This window comes from Salvia splendens, chromosome 4 (genome assembly GCF_004379255.2).
Source record: "Salvia splendens isolate huo1 chromosome 4, SspV2, whole genome shotgun sequence".
NCBI classification, from domain to species: domain Eukaryota; kingdom Viridiplantae; phylum Streptophyta; class Magnoliopsida; order Lamiales; family Lamiaceae; genus Salvia; species Salvia splendens.
Genome location: NC_056035.1, coordinates 2,165,404 through 2,180,714, shown reverse-complemented (window position 1 = coordinate 2,180,714; position 15,311 = coordinate 2,165,404). Strand labels below are relative to the sequence as shown.

Here is a 15,311-nt window from a genome sequence, read left to right as displayed (position 1 = left end):
TATACCTAGAGGACCGGGTTCAAATCCTCTCTCTGCCATTTCTTTTCCGTTAACTTCTTCCAAGACTTTATATGTATTCAAAGCAAGGGTGTTCAACTCAATTTGTTTAATTCCTATTTAGTTTTCGTTTATTATTTTATTTTTAGTAGACTTTGTATGGATTCAAAGGAATATTTTTTAACTCAATTTGTTTAATTCTTATTTAGTTTTCGTTTATTATTCACTGTTAATAGATATTCTCTACATTTTCGCTAACAACTTCTCCTAAAATTTTGTATTAATTCAATACACTTTGACATACTCTTATCAAATTTTATTTTATTCATCTATATTTAATATTTGATATTTACTTTGTTCTTAATAATTTATTTAATTAACTTTTATATAATACTATAGTCTTAACTAACAAAGTATCTATGTGCATAATTCAATTATTTTTTTTAAAAGAGTTTTTTTATGAAAAAAAAATAAAGAGAATATTTTTAAAAACAGAAAAATTGTAAAAACAAAACAAATAGAACTAAAAGGATTTGCTAAAATTTGAAACTTTAAATTGTTATAACTATTTTTCGCACCCCAATATCAAAAATCTTGGATACGCCACTGATGTGTATGATATTTATTTCTTATTTGTGGGGATATATATATAGATCGTAGATCGGAGGAGATTGAAATTAAAATTCCATCCATTAATTCTGTTTATGGGAGATTCTTTGTTCTTTAAATATACATATAGTAGTTGTCCAAACGAACCTTTAATTTGTTTATACATTTTTCAGTTTTAAGTAAAATAACTCATATATATGGATAATAATTTCACTAAACAAGTAATGCTAATGACATGTGTATAATAATAGTTTTATGTATATAATACCTTCCTTTATTGATTTATCGTTTGTATGTAATTATTTCATTTCTAGATTAATTTTACTATACAAATAATTAATTCATTTTATTTAACAAATTCTTAATTAGTTAATTTTGTGAAAATTTCCGACCAGTATGCTACTATTTTTCGAATTCGAAATCTATTAGAAGTCCTAATTACATGATACTATATGATTCTTTTTTCCAAATATGCGACCCTTTTTTCAAAAATACATAGATTTCTCGTCGCTTAGTAAAGTTTTTGCTAAATTAATTATTTTAATACATATAATACTTTGTAATGTGATACCAAACCGAATTCTTATTGGAGTTGGAGCGATTCTCTTTTTAAACGTTTAGTACTATATATTTATATAGATCCATAGTCGTTCATAGCTCTTCATTAAAGTTTTTAATTAAATTTGCGACGAAATAGAGCAACATACAAGCGACGATATAAGCGTCATGAGCAACAAAATACAGCAAGACACAAGCGACAATACAAGCATCATGAGCGACGAAACACATCAAACTTTCACATGTGAAATCTGTATAGAACCAGCGATGTTGAGCCAGAAATTCGGTCACGGTGCCAATTGTGATCATAATATATGTTTCATGGTACGTTGCATTATTATTTTTTCTACTTGTTATTCGTTTGCTTTCAATCTATTAAACCCTACACTAAAATTAGATAATTAGGGTTTCGTACATACGTTTCTTTGAAATCGATAATTATTATTGGTGATATTAGCCACCAATTTTAAATTACCTTAATGGTTGAATATATAGTGCATAGGTAGCCACATCCAAGCAAAGATTGATGACAACATATGTACCATCAAGTGCCCGGAACTGAATTGCAGGAAAATCCTAATTCCTATGGAATGTCGGCCGATGATCCCATCTTCGCTATTTGTAAAGTGGTCTTATTGTTTGTGCCTATCAATCGTTTCAACTTACACAAGTTGCTATTGCCCTTATCGGGATTGCACTGAGCTGATTCTTAATGAGTGTGATGTGGCAACCACGAAATGTGCTTGCCCGCTTGCAAGAGGCTCGTTTGCTATGCGTGTAGGGCTCCATGGCACGCCGGGCTTAGGCGCAGCGAGGCATCCCAAGTAATGGATGAAAACGACGTTCAATTCGGTCTTTTGCTTGAGCAAATGAAGTGGACAAGATGCCCTAAATGTGGCCATGCAATAGAACGCATTCAGGGTTGTCAAATTGTTATGTGCAGGTATTCTTAACTACTTATGTTGGGTGTAATATAACTTTTCATTGACTTCTGATCTGTCTCGTAATTTTTCTATTTTGTGTTTCTTTCCCGTGCCATGCAGATGTCGGACAAGATTTTGCTATAAATGTGGTTCACAAGTTTGTCGACATGTGCAACAGAGTGCTTGTGTAGCTGTGTGTGTAGTGCTATTAGCGATTGGTCTATTCATCTATTTTCTTTTCAAGTTCGACTGAAAACGTTGACCATCGATTGTTTTTGTTTTTGGAAGATTCTAATTTGTTGTTTTAATATCTACTGTATTGATTTGTTTCATATTTTTTCAATTTTCCTTTTAAGAAAATCGTCTCGTATCAAATATATATGGATAAAAAGTTCACTATACAAATAGACATAGTAATAATACTGATCTATGTGTATATATGATGTTAATTTAAGTATAGAATACTTTGCTTTACTAATTGACTGTTGTGAAGTAATTATTTCATATGTACACTAGTTTTATTACACAAATGATAACGATTGTAATAGTACATGAAAGCGATATATAACAAAATTCTAATAAGTACAAAGTAATCAATCAATAGCCAATTATGCACGTCTATGATAATATTAGTACTAATTTTTAAGATAAAATATTTATATCATTAAGAATATTCGATATTTACAAAATAACTAATTAATGGAAATCAAATTGAAGGAAAAGGAGATTAAGACACAGATATATTGAATTTGTGAGACAACACTGACATTGGTAAATTAAATATTTTTAAACTTTATTGTTGTTTTTCAAAAAATTGAACTAAAAGTTACACTTCGATCTAAAATACATGTAAGAACACAATTATACTCCTACTTATTCAGCATAGAAAATTTTCGAATTTTTTAAAATATTCACTTTCGACTTTACTAAATGATTATTCTTGCCATGAAAAGAGTATATTTTATTGAAATTAAATATAAGCAAAACTTACAAGTTCAATTTCTAGGAAATATTTGAATTAAAGATCTGATTAAAAATCAAAATTTGAGTGTACTTTGCAATTACTTCCATTTTGACTCGGCTAAAACATCTTTTAGTGAAACAAGATATTAGACCTAATTAAATGGCAAAATAGGGCTGTAGGGCAACCTTTGAGCTTAACCTGTAACTGAGCTTGCTCACACCTCCATATACTTTCTTGTGCAGATCTAGTTGAAACACTACAGTTGTCGGCGTCGTTGCCAGTGTACAAGTTTCAGGCATTCCTTTTCTTCTCCTAAAAACCACGAGATGAGTCCCTACCTCGTGTTCTTTCTTTCTCGGCCACTTGTACTCGTCTCTGAAATAATTTCACTGGGGCAGCCAATTTCGCTTCATAAAAGCCATGATGACCTAGTGCCTTGCATAAGCTGTCTGCAGATGGAGATGCGAGCACCAAAAACGTAGTCACATGCACAACAGTAAGGCGATGATTCCTGGCTCGGTTATCGTCAAGAACTAGCTTTGTACACCTATTAGTAACTAGTGAGGAAAGAAATAGTTCAGCGCAAAGTGGCATAATTCATTCAGCAGCAGGAAATAGTTACTTACTTTAAAGACCAGCTGCATCGCATGTAGTGGAAATCATGATCTCCTCATATAGAGATCGATATTTCGCAGGAACATAATCCTTGAAACTGTCAAAGATCGAGAAATAAGATACAACGATAGTATTAAATGAAGGGGTGCACCGGATCAATTTTGTAAAATCATACTAGTGATATTGAGAGCGATATCATAATTGTGGAATAGTGATTATGAAGAAATAAAATGACGTTCTAACAAAAAATTCATACCTGTGAAGAAGAGAGAGCCTGTCAGGAAGACAAAACAATCTAGCAATTGACTGCAGAGCATGGCTAATTTTCATTGTATTAGACTTGAGTGCTTTCATTGAGCCGACAAATTCTTTATATTCTGAATCGGTAAGCTTTTCTCGAACCTGCAAATTACCAATTTTTTAGGTGCAATGATGTGGTAAACATGTAAAATATTAAATAAATACTAAAATAACGTAGACAAAAATTCAAAGATACTTCACCTCAACGAGGAAAGCTGATCCCTTGGTCTCAATGCTGTTTTTAGATACAGTTTCCGACACAGCATCCTTATGTTTCGCGATGTCCGGTTTGACATCGCGAAAAATCATCCTTATGTCAGGTTTGACAGTACTTTCACCAACCAATACTTCTGTTTCTTGAGGATTAAGGTCACGGACATTTTCTGGAAACTGCAAATGTTCTTTCTTCACCATATTGCTGAAATGGTTAGACTTTTCTTCATGTGTTGACTGAGTAGGCCCGGTTATAAGCAACTTTTGCTTTTTCAGTAAAATAGGTGTAGCCAGGTCAACAGCTGTTTCATTAAAATCCTGTTTGCTTCTCCCATCAATGGCCAAAGACTCTTTCCCAGAGCTTGAAAGGACACTTGAACTCTTCATCTTTAAATCCCGAAGTAGCTTGCCTGATGCTAGAGTTGAGCGATTGGCAGGAAGTATTTCTCTTGTATGGATAGAAATACCGCCTCTTTTGACTTTTTCAGCAGTGGATGATGAGTCCAATGAGCTAGTTGGATTGAATGCTGTCTTCAGGTTGTTGTAATTCAATGATAAAACCATTACGAATACAATTAGGGGATTCATAATTGTAAAATATAGTACTGTAATATACTTTAATTTAAAGCAGTTAATCGAGATTACCTGGAGCTTTTCCAGGTTAATCTTGTCCAAAGACAAGGGGCTGCTCTGTGAAACTCGAGCAGGTTCTGCAGCAAAACATGTATGGTTACTAAATCCGTACTATCTATTTTATAATGAACTTATTGCTAGAAAAATATGTATGCTTACAGTTTTTACATAAATAAGAACTTGAGATTGTTGTATCGATAGGAGCACAAGAAATAAGAGATGCATTCAGAAGCACATAAAATTTTGAAAAATAAAATAAAAAATCACCTTGATTGTCATTCTGTACGAATTCCAGCTTTGGAGGGCGATATGTTTTAATATCTCGAAAAAATCGAGTAAGTGTGTATACTACATCACCAAATTTGGAGTGACACTGCAAATACAAAGTGCAAAGGCTTACAACATAATAGCAGCATTAACAAGAAATAAAGAAATGGAAGAAAATGAAGTATGGCAGACAAACCGTACTTTGACATGGGGTCGTATCCATGAAGATATCTGAGACTGGCGATTAAAATGCGAGAACCTATTTATAACAAAGGAAATAAATAATGAAGCATTTCCAGTCTGTCCTTAAAGATGTGTTTATGAGACATACTATAATCAATAACACAACTGACAACATATATCCAGAAAATGCAAGAATTAAGTCCTACAAGAACATCGTAATGAAACATTAGTTTCAGCTAAACGTCTTAATAATTCTGGATTATGCACACCAAAAAAAGAAATATGTAACATAAAATTTGAATAACGTAAATAAAGAACAAAAAAACACCTCTCGTCACATAATATAATTGCTCCGTAATCATGTCGATGACGAATGACTCGGCCAATGGCCTGATTTATAGCCCGTAAAGTTTGCTGAGAGTACCATTCTTCTCCTGTGAGACCTTGTCCCTTCATAATGCCATTAGGTCATTTAATAAAATAAAGTACTCCACATTAACAAGGAAATTTCTGAATATTAGGATATGTGCTACCTTGTTTATGGACTTCCGAGAATGAACATGCTGATCCAAGTATTCCCGTTTAAGGCGAACCTGTCTCCAGCAATTGACACGGAAATTACTCAACGAACGTAAGTATAAATAAAACAAATTTGTAAACATTTAAAAAATGTAATGTAATTGATATATTTGATAAATATAACAACATACAGGTATGTTTATGCTTACACTCATTATGTGAGATAAAGAAAAACCAAATATATGTAGCCATGCCATGCAGAAAGAGAATCATTTTAGAGATCCATTTTCAGATTAGATCTCGAAGATGAAAAGCAGAAAATGCTCTCATGAGTTATTCAAAAAAAAGATGGTTGTCAAAACTCAAGATTATAGAGACATTCTCGAATTTTCACAATACAATATGTAAAGTTTCTCATCAAACATTCCATTGCACAATACAAAAGGTTCTTCTTTCACTAAAAACAAACAAATTTTGAAAATATTAAAAATAAATAAATAAGTAAAATAAACAGTGCAACATATCAGCTCTCCTAAAGTAATTTTATCCTATTTAGAAAATAGAAATCAATTTTGTATACCTTCCACAAATATTTCTAATGATTTTTTTAAAAAAAAACTTACTCTTTTTAATCCACAAGGATTGACAGTGTTAATATTATAACCCCAGCAAAACTAGCTTTATTTTCTCAAAAAGAAAAAACCGATAAAAAATTGCATAATTGCTAAAAGTTGCCTTTTGCAGAACTACCAGAGAAACGTATTGATTTGAAAAGTGAAGGGGAAGTATTGTAATCTTACATTCCTATAGCCTAGAGGAAGAGCTGTACAAATGCACAAGCATAAATCAAAATAAAACATAAGACAAACCTTAGGATCGGTCAGTGTGGCAAATGGCAACCCAGTTATGACCACAGCTCTGCCAGCATGGTCAGCAAAATCTAGTCCTTCACTCACCTATAAATATGGTACAAAAAAATATTGTGTTCAAAGGATGTTAATTGGGAGTTGGACAGAAGGACGAGATAATTTCTATATACAATAAAACTGGTACGACGCTAATAAGAGTTTATTAAAGAATAAATAGAATTAGAAGCAAAGATTTCTCCAAGAAAACTAATGAAACATTCCAGGCTGCATTTAGCAATTATTGCCAGCTTTAGTGGCACGTGATGGCATTTTGTATCCTCTCACCAAATTACTGATTCGTGGTTGGAGCTTTAAATCATAATAGTATCTTAACCAAGCTAAACTCTGTGGTACAATTCCACTGTGACAATTACATTTTGCTTATTGAATACTGTCTTATGAGTTCAATACATAACTGTGCATGAAAACACAAGACCAAGGATTATTTTTGTTGTGTAGGATATATACCTTCCCACGGCAGACAGCAAAAAAAACTGCGCCAATATTGACTTCCTTTAACTTTGTCATGTAATCCTGACAAGGGACGCAAAGAAGGAGCTTAGCATAGTGAAAGCCTCAAAAACATAATTTTGCATTCATCCAACTTACATCAATTGCTAAAGGAAAAAGTGAGGATTGCCTAGGTTCCACAACAGGTAACTTATGCTTGCAGATCCTTTCCCAAATTGTTGTTGAATTTGATAAATTTTGCTGACCCTGTCAATAAGAAGTTCGTTTTATAAAACAGAACAAACAATTAATCTTGACATGAGATGTATTACCATAGTTTTCCAGCAGCTGATGCATTGCTCCAAAAGGTAGTATGATGGGAAAAATACAAGCAGACCGTCTGGTACAATTCGAGCAAAGTTGACTGTCGCAAAATTTCCAATTTAGTAACTTGAGGCACATTGTACATATATTTGTACGAAAATATTGCTAACAACTCAGGCAAATACAGCAAAGGGACTTGGGGCATATTGTAGTATATAAGTAATAATACCAATTGCATTGCCCAACTCTGATTTGTACTCTATTGAACCACGGTTGCGATAAGAAGAATTGAAAGAATAACCAGATGGCCCAACCGGTGCAACCCCAGCCCATATTTGATTTCCTGATATAACATGAGGATTCTCCAAACGGACAGGGAATTCTCTACAATACACAAAAGCTAATGAATACTTTGCTCTTTGGAAGCAATCACCACTATAATTATGAGAAATAGTTCCATTGAAAGCTAGTCACTTACAATTTCAATTCTTCTGCAAATGAATCCATTGGTGATAATGTACCAGATGTCAAAATTATAGATCGAACACCAAGCTTGGTGAACTCTTCCATGGCAATTCCAGGATTGAAGCACCACCAGCTCAGGGTTCTAGAAGTTTTCCCTGATTATGAAGATTGATGGAAATTCATAGGTGTCAATCACAATGCATCATATTTGCAAATAAGTGATCTGAAGCTACAATTTAGAAGATAAGGCAGTACAGGATGGACAGCAATACTTCCTCTTTTTATTTTTCTTTTCTAATTTACAAAAAAATTAGAAACCCCAGATAAGAACTTGTGAAATCAATTTTCAGTATAAGAACATGTCCAATTTAGTCAAGACTCGAGAGATGGCAAGAAGATATTCACCGTATATATGCATGCACAATTACTGAAATGTTTCCTTTAAGTGCATGAGCCATGCCATAGGCACTTGCATATGCATGTGTGGGAGGACATCATCTAACATATTCAAATCTTACATAACAACAAACAAAAAATGTGACCTTTTAGTCCCATTTCACAATATGTTACAATCCTTTTTATCTATCACACAAATTCATGCTGTTAACTTTCTACAAGTAATGGGCTACAAATTGCTGATAACAAAGCTGCTCAAGAAACTAAATGTGTAAAGTTCAATGATCTAAGCATGGTAGGTTCTGATTTTCTTGTCACTTAATACGCGTTTAGCAATGTTAGAAATCCATTACAAATACAAGCTTCTTGAATTATGCACACTTGATTCTCAATCTACAGTTCCATAATCTAGGGGGCGGGGCATGACATTTAGGCGGGTGAAAATAAAATAATAATAGTCCTCATACATTAGCTTATACAGCATGTAGTATAGAGCCAAGAATGTGATTGGCTTCATGAAGAAACCTCTAGGGGGCACGATGTTTTGGATGAAGGAAATAAAGAAATTTCAACTCGCATACATTAGCTTAAACAACATGCATTATAATGCCCAGAATGTGATTGCCTACATAAAGAAACCACAGGATTCGTGCAGTGGCAGTGAATGGAAAGACAAGAAATGCACTAGAAATTAGGCAAAGTTAAGTATCAAAATTTAAGAAAAAGCATGTATTTCAACAAACTAAACTACATAATCAGATATGTAGGAATTATAAGGCATAAACATGATCTCCATCTTTTGCGAGGAAAGGAAATCTATATAATACCTTTAAAGGAATCATCAGAGCTAGCTTCGACTTCCTGGACGTGAAACTGTCATTGTCAGAGAAATGAATCAGGAAGACAGCATAGACAAAAGCACAGCTTGTTAGTTGGATTAAATTATATGAAGCAATCAATTGATATAACTTACTCGATAATATTGGGCATGAGCAGTACTATTATCCTTGAAAATCAGTCCAAAGATATCACCTATGCTTTCAAGCCTGAAAACTGAAGAATTGGTTTTGTGTGTTCCTCCACCTCCAGTGACATTTTCACCTGAGGGAAAAGTGAGAATATTAGATCTTCAATAAGGGACAGTATCACCAAGAGAACTTAATTCCACCTGTTAAGAGTATACAAAATGGCCTAGTTTAGAAAAAGGAGATAGCAGGAGAAAATCTGTTTGCGTGAATTTGTTCTATGATGATTGGTTATGTTTGCATGCATTTGTGAAACAAACTTCAATCATGTTCGGTTATGTTTGCATATATTTGATATTCAAAAAAGATTTTCCAAGAAAACACATCTCAATATTGTCACGTAGCCATAAACTTGAACTATACAAATATAGTTAAAGACCATGGCAGCAGGTACCTTCTTGGAGTAGTATACACGCCTTCTCAATAATACCCGTGAGCATGTCGGCAGTTTTCTGAGTGATATTTAACTCAGATAGTAGCTGATAAATGTAAGGTCCATCCTTCGTAAAACCTAATTCCTTGGATTCAATTGGCACCTCGGCTATTCTCTTCTCAAGCTTCAAAAGCAGAGCTGCAGGAACACCATAATGCACATATAATGGCCTAAAACTAGGCAATAAAATTTCATTGACCATAACAGCTAGAAAGAAGATTGAGGCCGACAGATTAGTTTAACAAGCTATACTCATAGAGTATAAAACTCTACCACATCATGATCAAGGCAGAAAATTAAATTCAGATAAGAAACAAGTATGCAGGGTCAGGATCAGGAGAATGACTTATTCAATATTCATGAATTAGTCATGAGAGAAACATCAGGTAAAAGCTCTGATATACCTCTAAGAATAGCAAAATCATCTGGACTATAAGTTTTATCATTAGAAGTGTCCCTCCTAGCAACTGAAAGATCAATGCAGTTTTTTGCCTCTGATATGCAAGCTGTCAAAAGACTTGAAGGCAGGTCAAATGAGGCAGCTTCAGCACATAAGCTTTCCTGCATTAGAAAATAAAATTGCAATATGAAGCTTGATAGGCGAAGAATGTTCACATAATACCTGACTTATATGTATTTTTTTCGCTTGCAATCTCCAAAAAATTATGGCTGCATTCAGTAAGAAGGATTTGAAAAAGTGGAAGATTGATGAAAAACATTGAACAAATGGATGTCTGTAGGAGTTAGGTGACTCAAAAACTAGATCAGCGTGGAATACCATGTATTTCAAGTCAATCAAGATTCAAAATAAAAGGTTTACCAAGCAAGTTCAATGTATTGCTAAGATGAAATATGAATTAAAAATCTCTGGAACCTGAAATATTTGCAGATTGATGATAAGATGAAAATGATTTTGGGAAGATGGTGTGCTCCAAAAGTCAAGGAGTTTATACGTACTAAGTTGTGAGCTTCATCAAAAATAAGGATGCACTTTTTCCAGTCGATCTTCAGAGATTTTCGATTCCCACGATCAATGAGATAGTTGTAAGGTGCGAATAAGATATCAACATCCTTATGGATCTCCCGTGATAGGTAATAAGGACACCTAAGTTTGAGATAATCATTGTTAAGTTCAACTTGATTGGTTTTCTGCAAAGATAGCAATAGAAGGCAGAAACCATAAACCTACGATCCAGAGCTTCTTCCAATATTGACCAAGTCCTCAATATCAATAGGATCCTCTCCAATACCAGGATTCTTCTTGACGAATTCTGAAGAGACAATGAAGGAGCAGTTATTTGCATACCATAACACATTATCATGACCAACAGCCTTTAGAAAATAATATGGAGGTCATATCTTATTCGTTTTCTTCAGCTGCAATACGATATAGCTCTAATTGCTCCTATGCCTAATAATTACAAGCATATATTGGACTACAATATTACTCTAGTAGTTGGAACAGTGTCTTCTAAAAGTTACCAACCAAGCATACTATTCATGAATACAGCTTATAAATGAGTATACTCATTGTCTATTAAATAATGCAGGTTATGCATGCAATTGAATGGCACCAAACTAAGGCATACCTGCAGCACCAGAAAAATGAGGACAAAACCGTTTTGTTAACTTTTTGCATAGGGCACGGCAAGCATTTGTTTGTGCCTTTCCACGAAGTAGACTTACTTGATCATGAATACACAATTGCTCTCGAGATCCTAATACCACCATTTTGGGCCTGAATATTAGATCATTAAGTTAATGATGTTAATCTACCATAACTATTTTCACATTTAAATTAAATGCATTCAACATTCTTAAAGAAAGCATAGTTGTATAAAAAGACTTTAAGTCCGCTCTGTTTGAAGCATTACTGATGTAAAAACTATCAAATTTTGTCATAATTAAACAAAAGAAAATGACATTGACCCAGAAAGGAAAAACTAAAATTTTTGTGCTGGGTGGAGCTCCCAACTACCATTGAATCAATGCATCATCGTTCATCACGATTACCCCAATGACTAAAATAACAACAAACTGTCATCAGTTTGATGCAAAAGTATTATCCCAAGCCATAAATTACTATTGTAAGCAGTCCTGATGGAAGTAACTAAAGGCAGTGCGCAGCCAGTCGACTTCCCTTTCTACCATCATTCTTCAGTCCTAAAGTCAATCATGCAGCTATACTTGAACTACTTTTCCAACTTAGCTGAAACTTTGTATTTGAAGTACTACCAATGAAAGGCCAATCCACTAAATCTTTCTAATATAGTGATAAGAAGAGTCAACAATAATCACTAGTACTCCAGATAATAAATTTTCGCAACAGTAATGCCTGATCATAAAATTTTGCAGATGCATATTTGTTTTGTCGTAGACTTCTTGATTTTGATAAGACAAAGAAGCATCTTCGTACTCATTGGAAGAAGGCATATCAATGATTCAATACTGTATTAGCTATTCAGCCCTCCAAGACAACAAAGTTAATTTAATCAGTTTAGTGTTACTTGAAATCATATCCAACAAAATTTCTTGGAAACCCATTATCCACATAGCAATTTCTAAGAATCAATCTTACAAGCACTTATAACTGCAAATGGCCAAAAAACAAAGAACAATGTAGTTGGAGCACAAGCACTGTTGTAGTTGACCTGACCTGTAGTTAGACCTCTTCAGCTCTTTAACCACTTGCTTAATCTGGCTGTGGGTGCGTGATGTGTAAACAATTGTGGGAAATTGAGAAGATTGGGATTGTGGTATATCTTCATCTACAGACTGGGAGAGAATTTCTCTGATGCTACTTTTATCGCTCCGGCCTCTAGAGAATTCGCCAAAACTTCTCCTCCAAGCTAATGTGGCACATAGAAGGCATAATGTCTTTCCTGTTCCAGTTGGACTCTCTAGTAGAGCATTACTTTTCTGTCGATTTAAAAAACAACACAGAAATAAATCAGTGGTGAATGGAATTTTTAGGCTAATTTTTGGATGAAACTACTATTGACATTACTGAACAAAACAAGTAAATATTCCAAGATCTCATCAAGCAACCATGAACCAACTATGGTCTATGACTCTATGGGACTAGTAAATAGATTTAAAAAATAATACAAGTCCTGTTTGAGAAACACCTCGATGAATCAAATAAAAAACAAAGCTATATGAAAGGATATACTCATAAAGATACATCGCAGTAATGGTATGGTATCCCAGAGGAAAAACATTTTTTTCATTCTTCACTGTATTAAAAAGCAATGGATTTTTTTGTTATCTCTACTAAAACATTATGGAATTGTGAGTAATTATACAGCAGCGCAGTGTAGCAAACAGCAAACTTTAAAAATTCACTGAAAAATGTCAATAATCATTCTCACCAACTAAAATGCCAAAATAATCATTGTGAAACTGGGCAAGAAGCAATTTTTCCACACAACTTAAGTAAATGAGCAGTCAAAAATTGCATCTTTATCTTTTTTGTAATAGCACAAGTGTGATTTAACTTCATATGAACATATGATACTGCATAAAACCTGCCAATTAGGACTAGTAAAATCAACCGCACCCTAACACATAGTCCGGTCAATTAATGCAACACGGTTTTATACAAATTTTACCAACTAGTTCGAGTATGAATCCTTATCTTCTAACGAAATGTTAACTGAAACCTCTTGAATCAAGCATATCGATCAAACAAATAAAAGAAATCCGGATCATGGCGTTTTTCATACATTTTGAAGAGATTCGATGACTCTTTCCATGTAAACAAGCTGGCAATCATACGCCTCGTACGGAAAATCCACATTGATGCCCCTGATGTTGTATATCGGCATTGCGAATCAGCAGATTCTTCTCCTCGTGGCGGTATAATCGGAGTGATTAATTTTGTTGTAGTTGAAACCCTATCTCTACTCTCATTTTTGGTGTATATAATTGTGAGGAAGAAGAGTACAGTACAAACCAGCGCAACCAAAATCCCCATTGTTCTTCCATTTTCCCGCCGTTTTCTAGAGCGACAAGATTGATTTGGGCTACAATGCTGCGCCTACTTTATTTTGGGCTGCCCGCAGCCTTCAGGCCCATTTCAACGAGAGGTGCGTTCAGGCCCATTTCGACAATTGATTTTATTTTAGTCATCATTTTTAGCTACAACATAGAATGGGATGAAAATTTCAGTTACATTTTTAGCCTTGATTAAATTTTATTTTGAATTAGATCATACACAATAACAATGCCCTTAGCAGAATGAAAAAGTATAAATTAAATATATTGATGACCAAATTTTTAGTATATCTCCTTCGTCTTGAAAAATAGCGCACGTCTTGGTGCAGTAGAAGTTTTACTACTATTCCTATATAAATTTTTATTTTCTAAACTTATTATTTTAGGATGTGAAGCCACAGTCAACTAAAATTACTTTTATTAATTTTTCTCTTTTTTTTTATTATTTTTTATTCCCTCTTACTTTATCAATTATAGTCTCTTAAATACTTCATAAATTGTGCATAAAACTCGTATCGTTTCAAGAGTTTCTATTTTTAAAAAACGGAGGTAGTAAAAGTTATTTAGTGCATTTCAATAGTGGTGAAAGGGAACATTGGCTGCAGAGCAAAAATTCATGAGTCATGACAATATCATGTGACAATAACAATTACATCGATTGTTCAAATTACATATTGATTATCCAAAATTGCACATTGATTACTCATTCAGTAATCAATGTGTAACTTCTATCTTCACGTCGATATTCCAAATGCAATAATTTTTTAGGATGATTTATTCCAACAAAATGAAAGAATATGTAGTAGGCTATAAATGTCTAAAATAATGAGACAAAACCGACCACTTGTCTTTAGTTTTATTAATTTTTTTGCGTATTGATTAAATTTAATAATTAGACTGAGGTGAAATTAACATTTTCAAACTAAAAAAATGAAAAATTAAAAGAATATAAGCACTCATTTCATTAGTGAGATATTTAAATATTACATCAATCACACTTTAGTAATTCACATTTGACTTAGCACGAGTTTAAAGAAATATAAAGGAAAATGAGTTGAAAATATTAGTGGAATATGGTTCCACAGGGGCGGACCCATGTATAAAATGGGTGGGGCTAAAGCCCTCAATAAAATTATATTTTAAGTATTTTTCTTTTTAAAATTTTATAATTAATCTAAATTTAAGGTAAATTATTATTTAAAAGCCCTTATAAATAATCTGAAACTCTAAAAAATATACTTTAAAATAGAATTTAGAAATTACAGTCCTTATAATTATTTATTTATGCGTCCGCCCCTGTCGTTCCACATGGAGTCCATTTATCATAATAATAGTAGTAAAAACAGACTTTTATTATGGCCTGTGGGAACAAGCTAAAATGACAAATTAAATTCTTATTCTAAAACTGTTTAAAATTTTGGAATAGTAAAAAATAAGTGGTTACGTGTAGCTCGTGGATTCACACTCGATCAAATTTGACAAAGTTTGTCTTAGCGCATTATCTCTCATTTACCTAGAGTTCGTGGCAAATTT

General features: G+C 33.4%; 1 protein-coding gene across 3 annotated transcripts; it reads right to left on the bottom strand.

Annotated features, from left to right (window-relative positions):
- Positions 1–3,040: 3,040 nt before the first annotated feature.
- LOC121801620 (regulator of telomere elongation helicase 1 homolog) lies at positions 3,041–13,734 on the bottom strand. Of its 3 annotated transcripts, none has more exons than XM_042201149.1 (24): positions 13,508–13,734; positions 12,439–12,701; positions 11,372–11,520; positions 10,972–11,053; positions 10,740–10,887; positions 10,187–10,343; positions 9,744–9,920; positions 9,298–9,425; positions 9,152–9,197; positions 7,942–8,083; positions 7,693–7,847; positions 7,472–7,563; positions 7,299–7,406; positions 7,158–7,223; positions 6,651–6,737; positions 5,796–5,855; positions 5,591–5,712; positions 5,281–5,338; positions 5,080–5,185; positions 4,825–4,889; positions 4,168–4,710; positions 3,923–4,068; positions 3,678–3,763; positions 3,041–3,608 (listed from the first exon to the last, which is right to left on the bottom strand). In XM_042201149.1, the coding sequence occupies exons 1-23, from the start codon at positions 13,607–13,609 to the stop codon at positions 3,679–3,681; spliced, it is 3,087 nt and encodes a 1,028-aa protein (XP_042057083.1). In that variant the 5' UTR covers positions 13,610–13,734; the 3' UTR covers positions 3,041–3,608; position 3,678. The 3 variants fall into 3 exon arrangements, with proteins under 3 accessions (XP_042057083.1, XP_042057084.1, XP_042057085.1); XM_042201150.1 differs by having other exon boundaries at positions 3,041–3,598; XM_042201151.1 differs by lacking the exons at positions 3,041–3,608; positions 3,678–3,763; positions 3,923–4,068 and having other exon boundaries at positions 4,463–4,706.
- Positions 13,735–15,311: the final 1,577 nt, after the last annotated feature.

Coding starts and splice junctions, on each gene's coding strand:
- LOC121801620 (XM_042201149.1), bottom strand. CDS start 13,609: ATGCCGATATACAACATCAGGGGCATCAATGTGGATTTTCCGTACGAG. Junction 9,198..9,297: donor CTCATGCCCAATATTATCGA/GTAAGTTATATC, acceptor TGACAATGACAG/TTTCACGTCCAGGAAGTCGA. Junction 5,713..5,795: donor CTCGGAAGTCCATAAACAAG/GTAGCACATATC, acceptor GGCATTATGAAG/GGACAAGGTCTCACAGGAGA.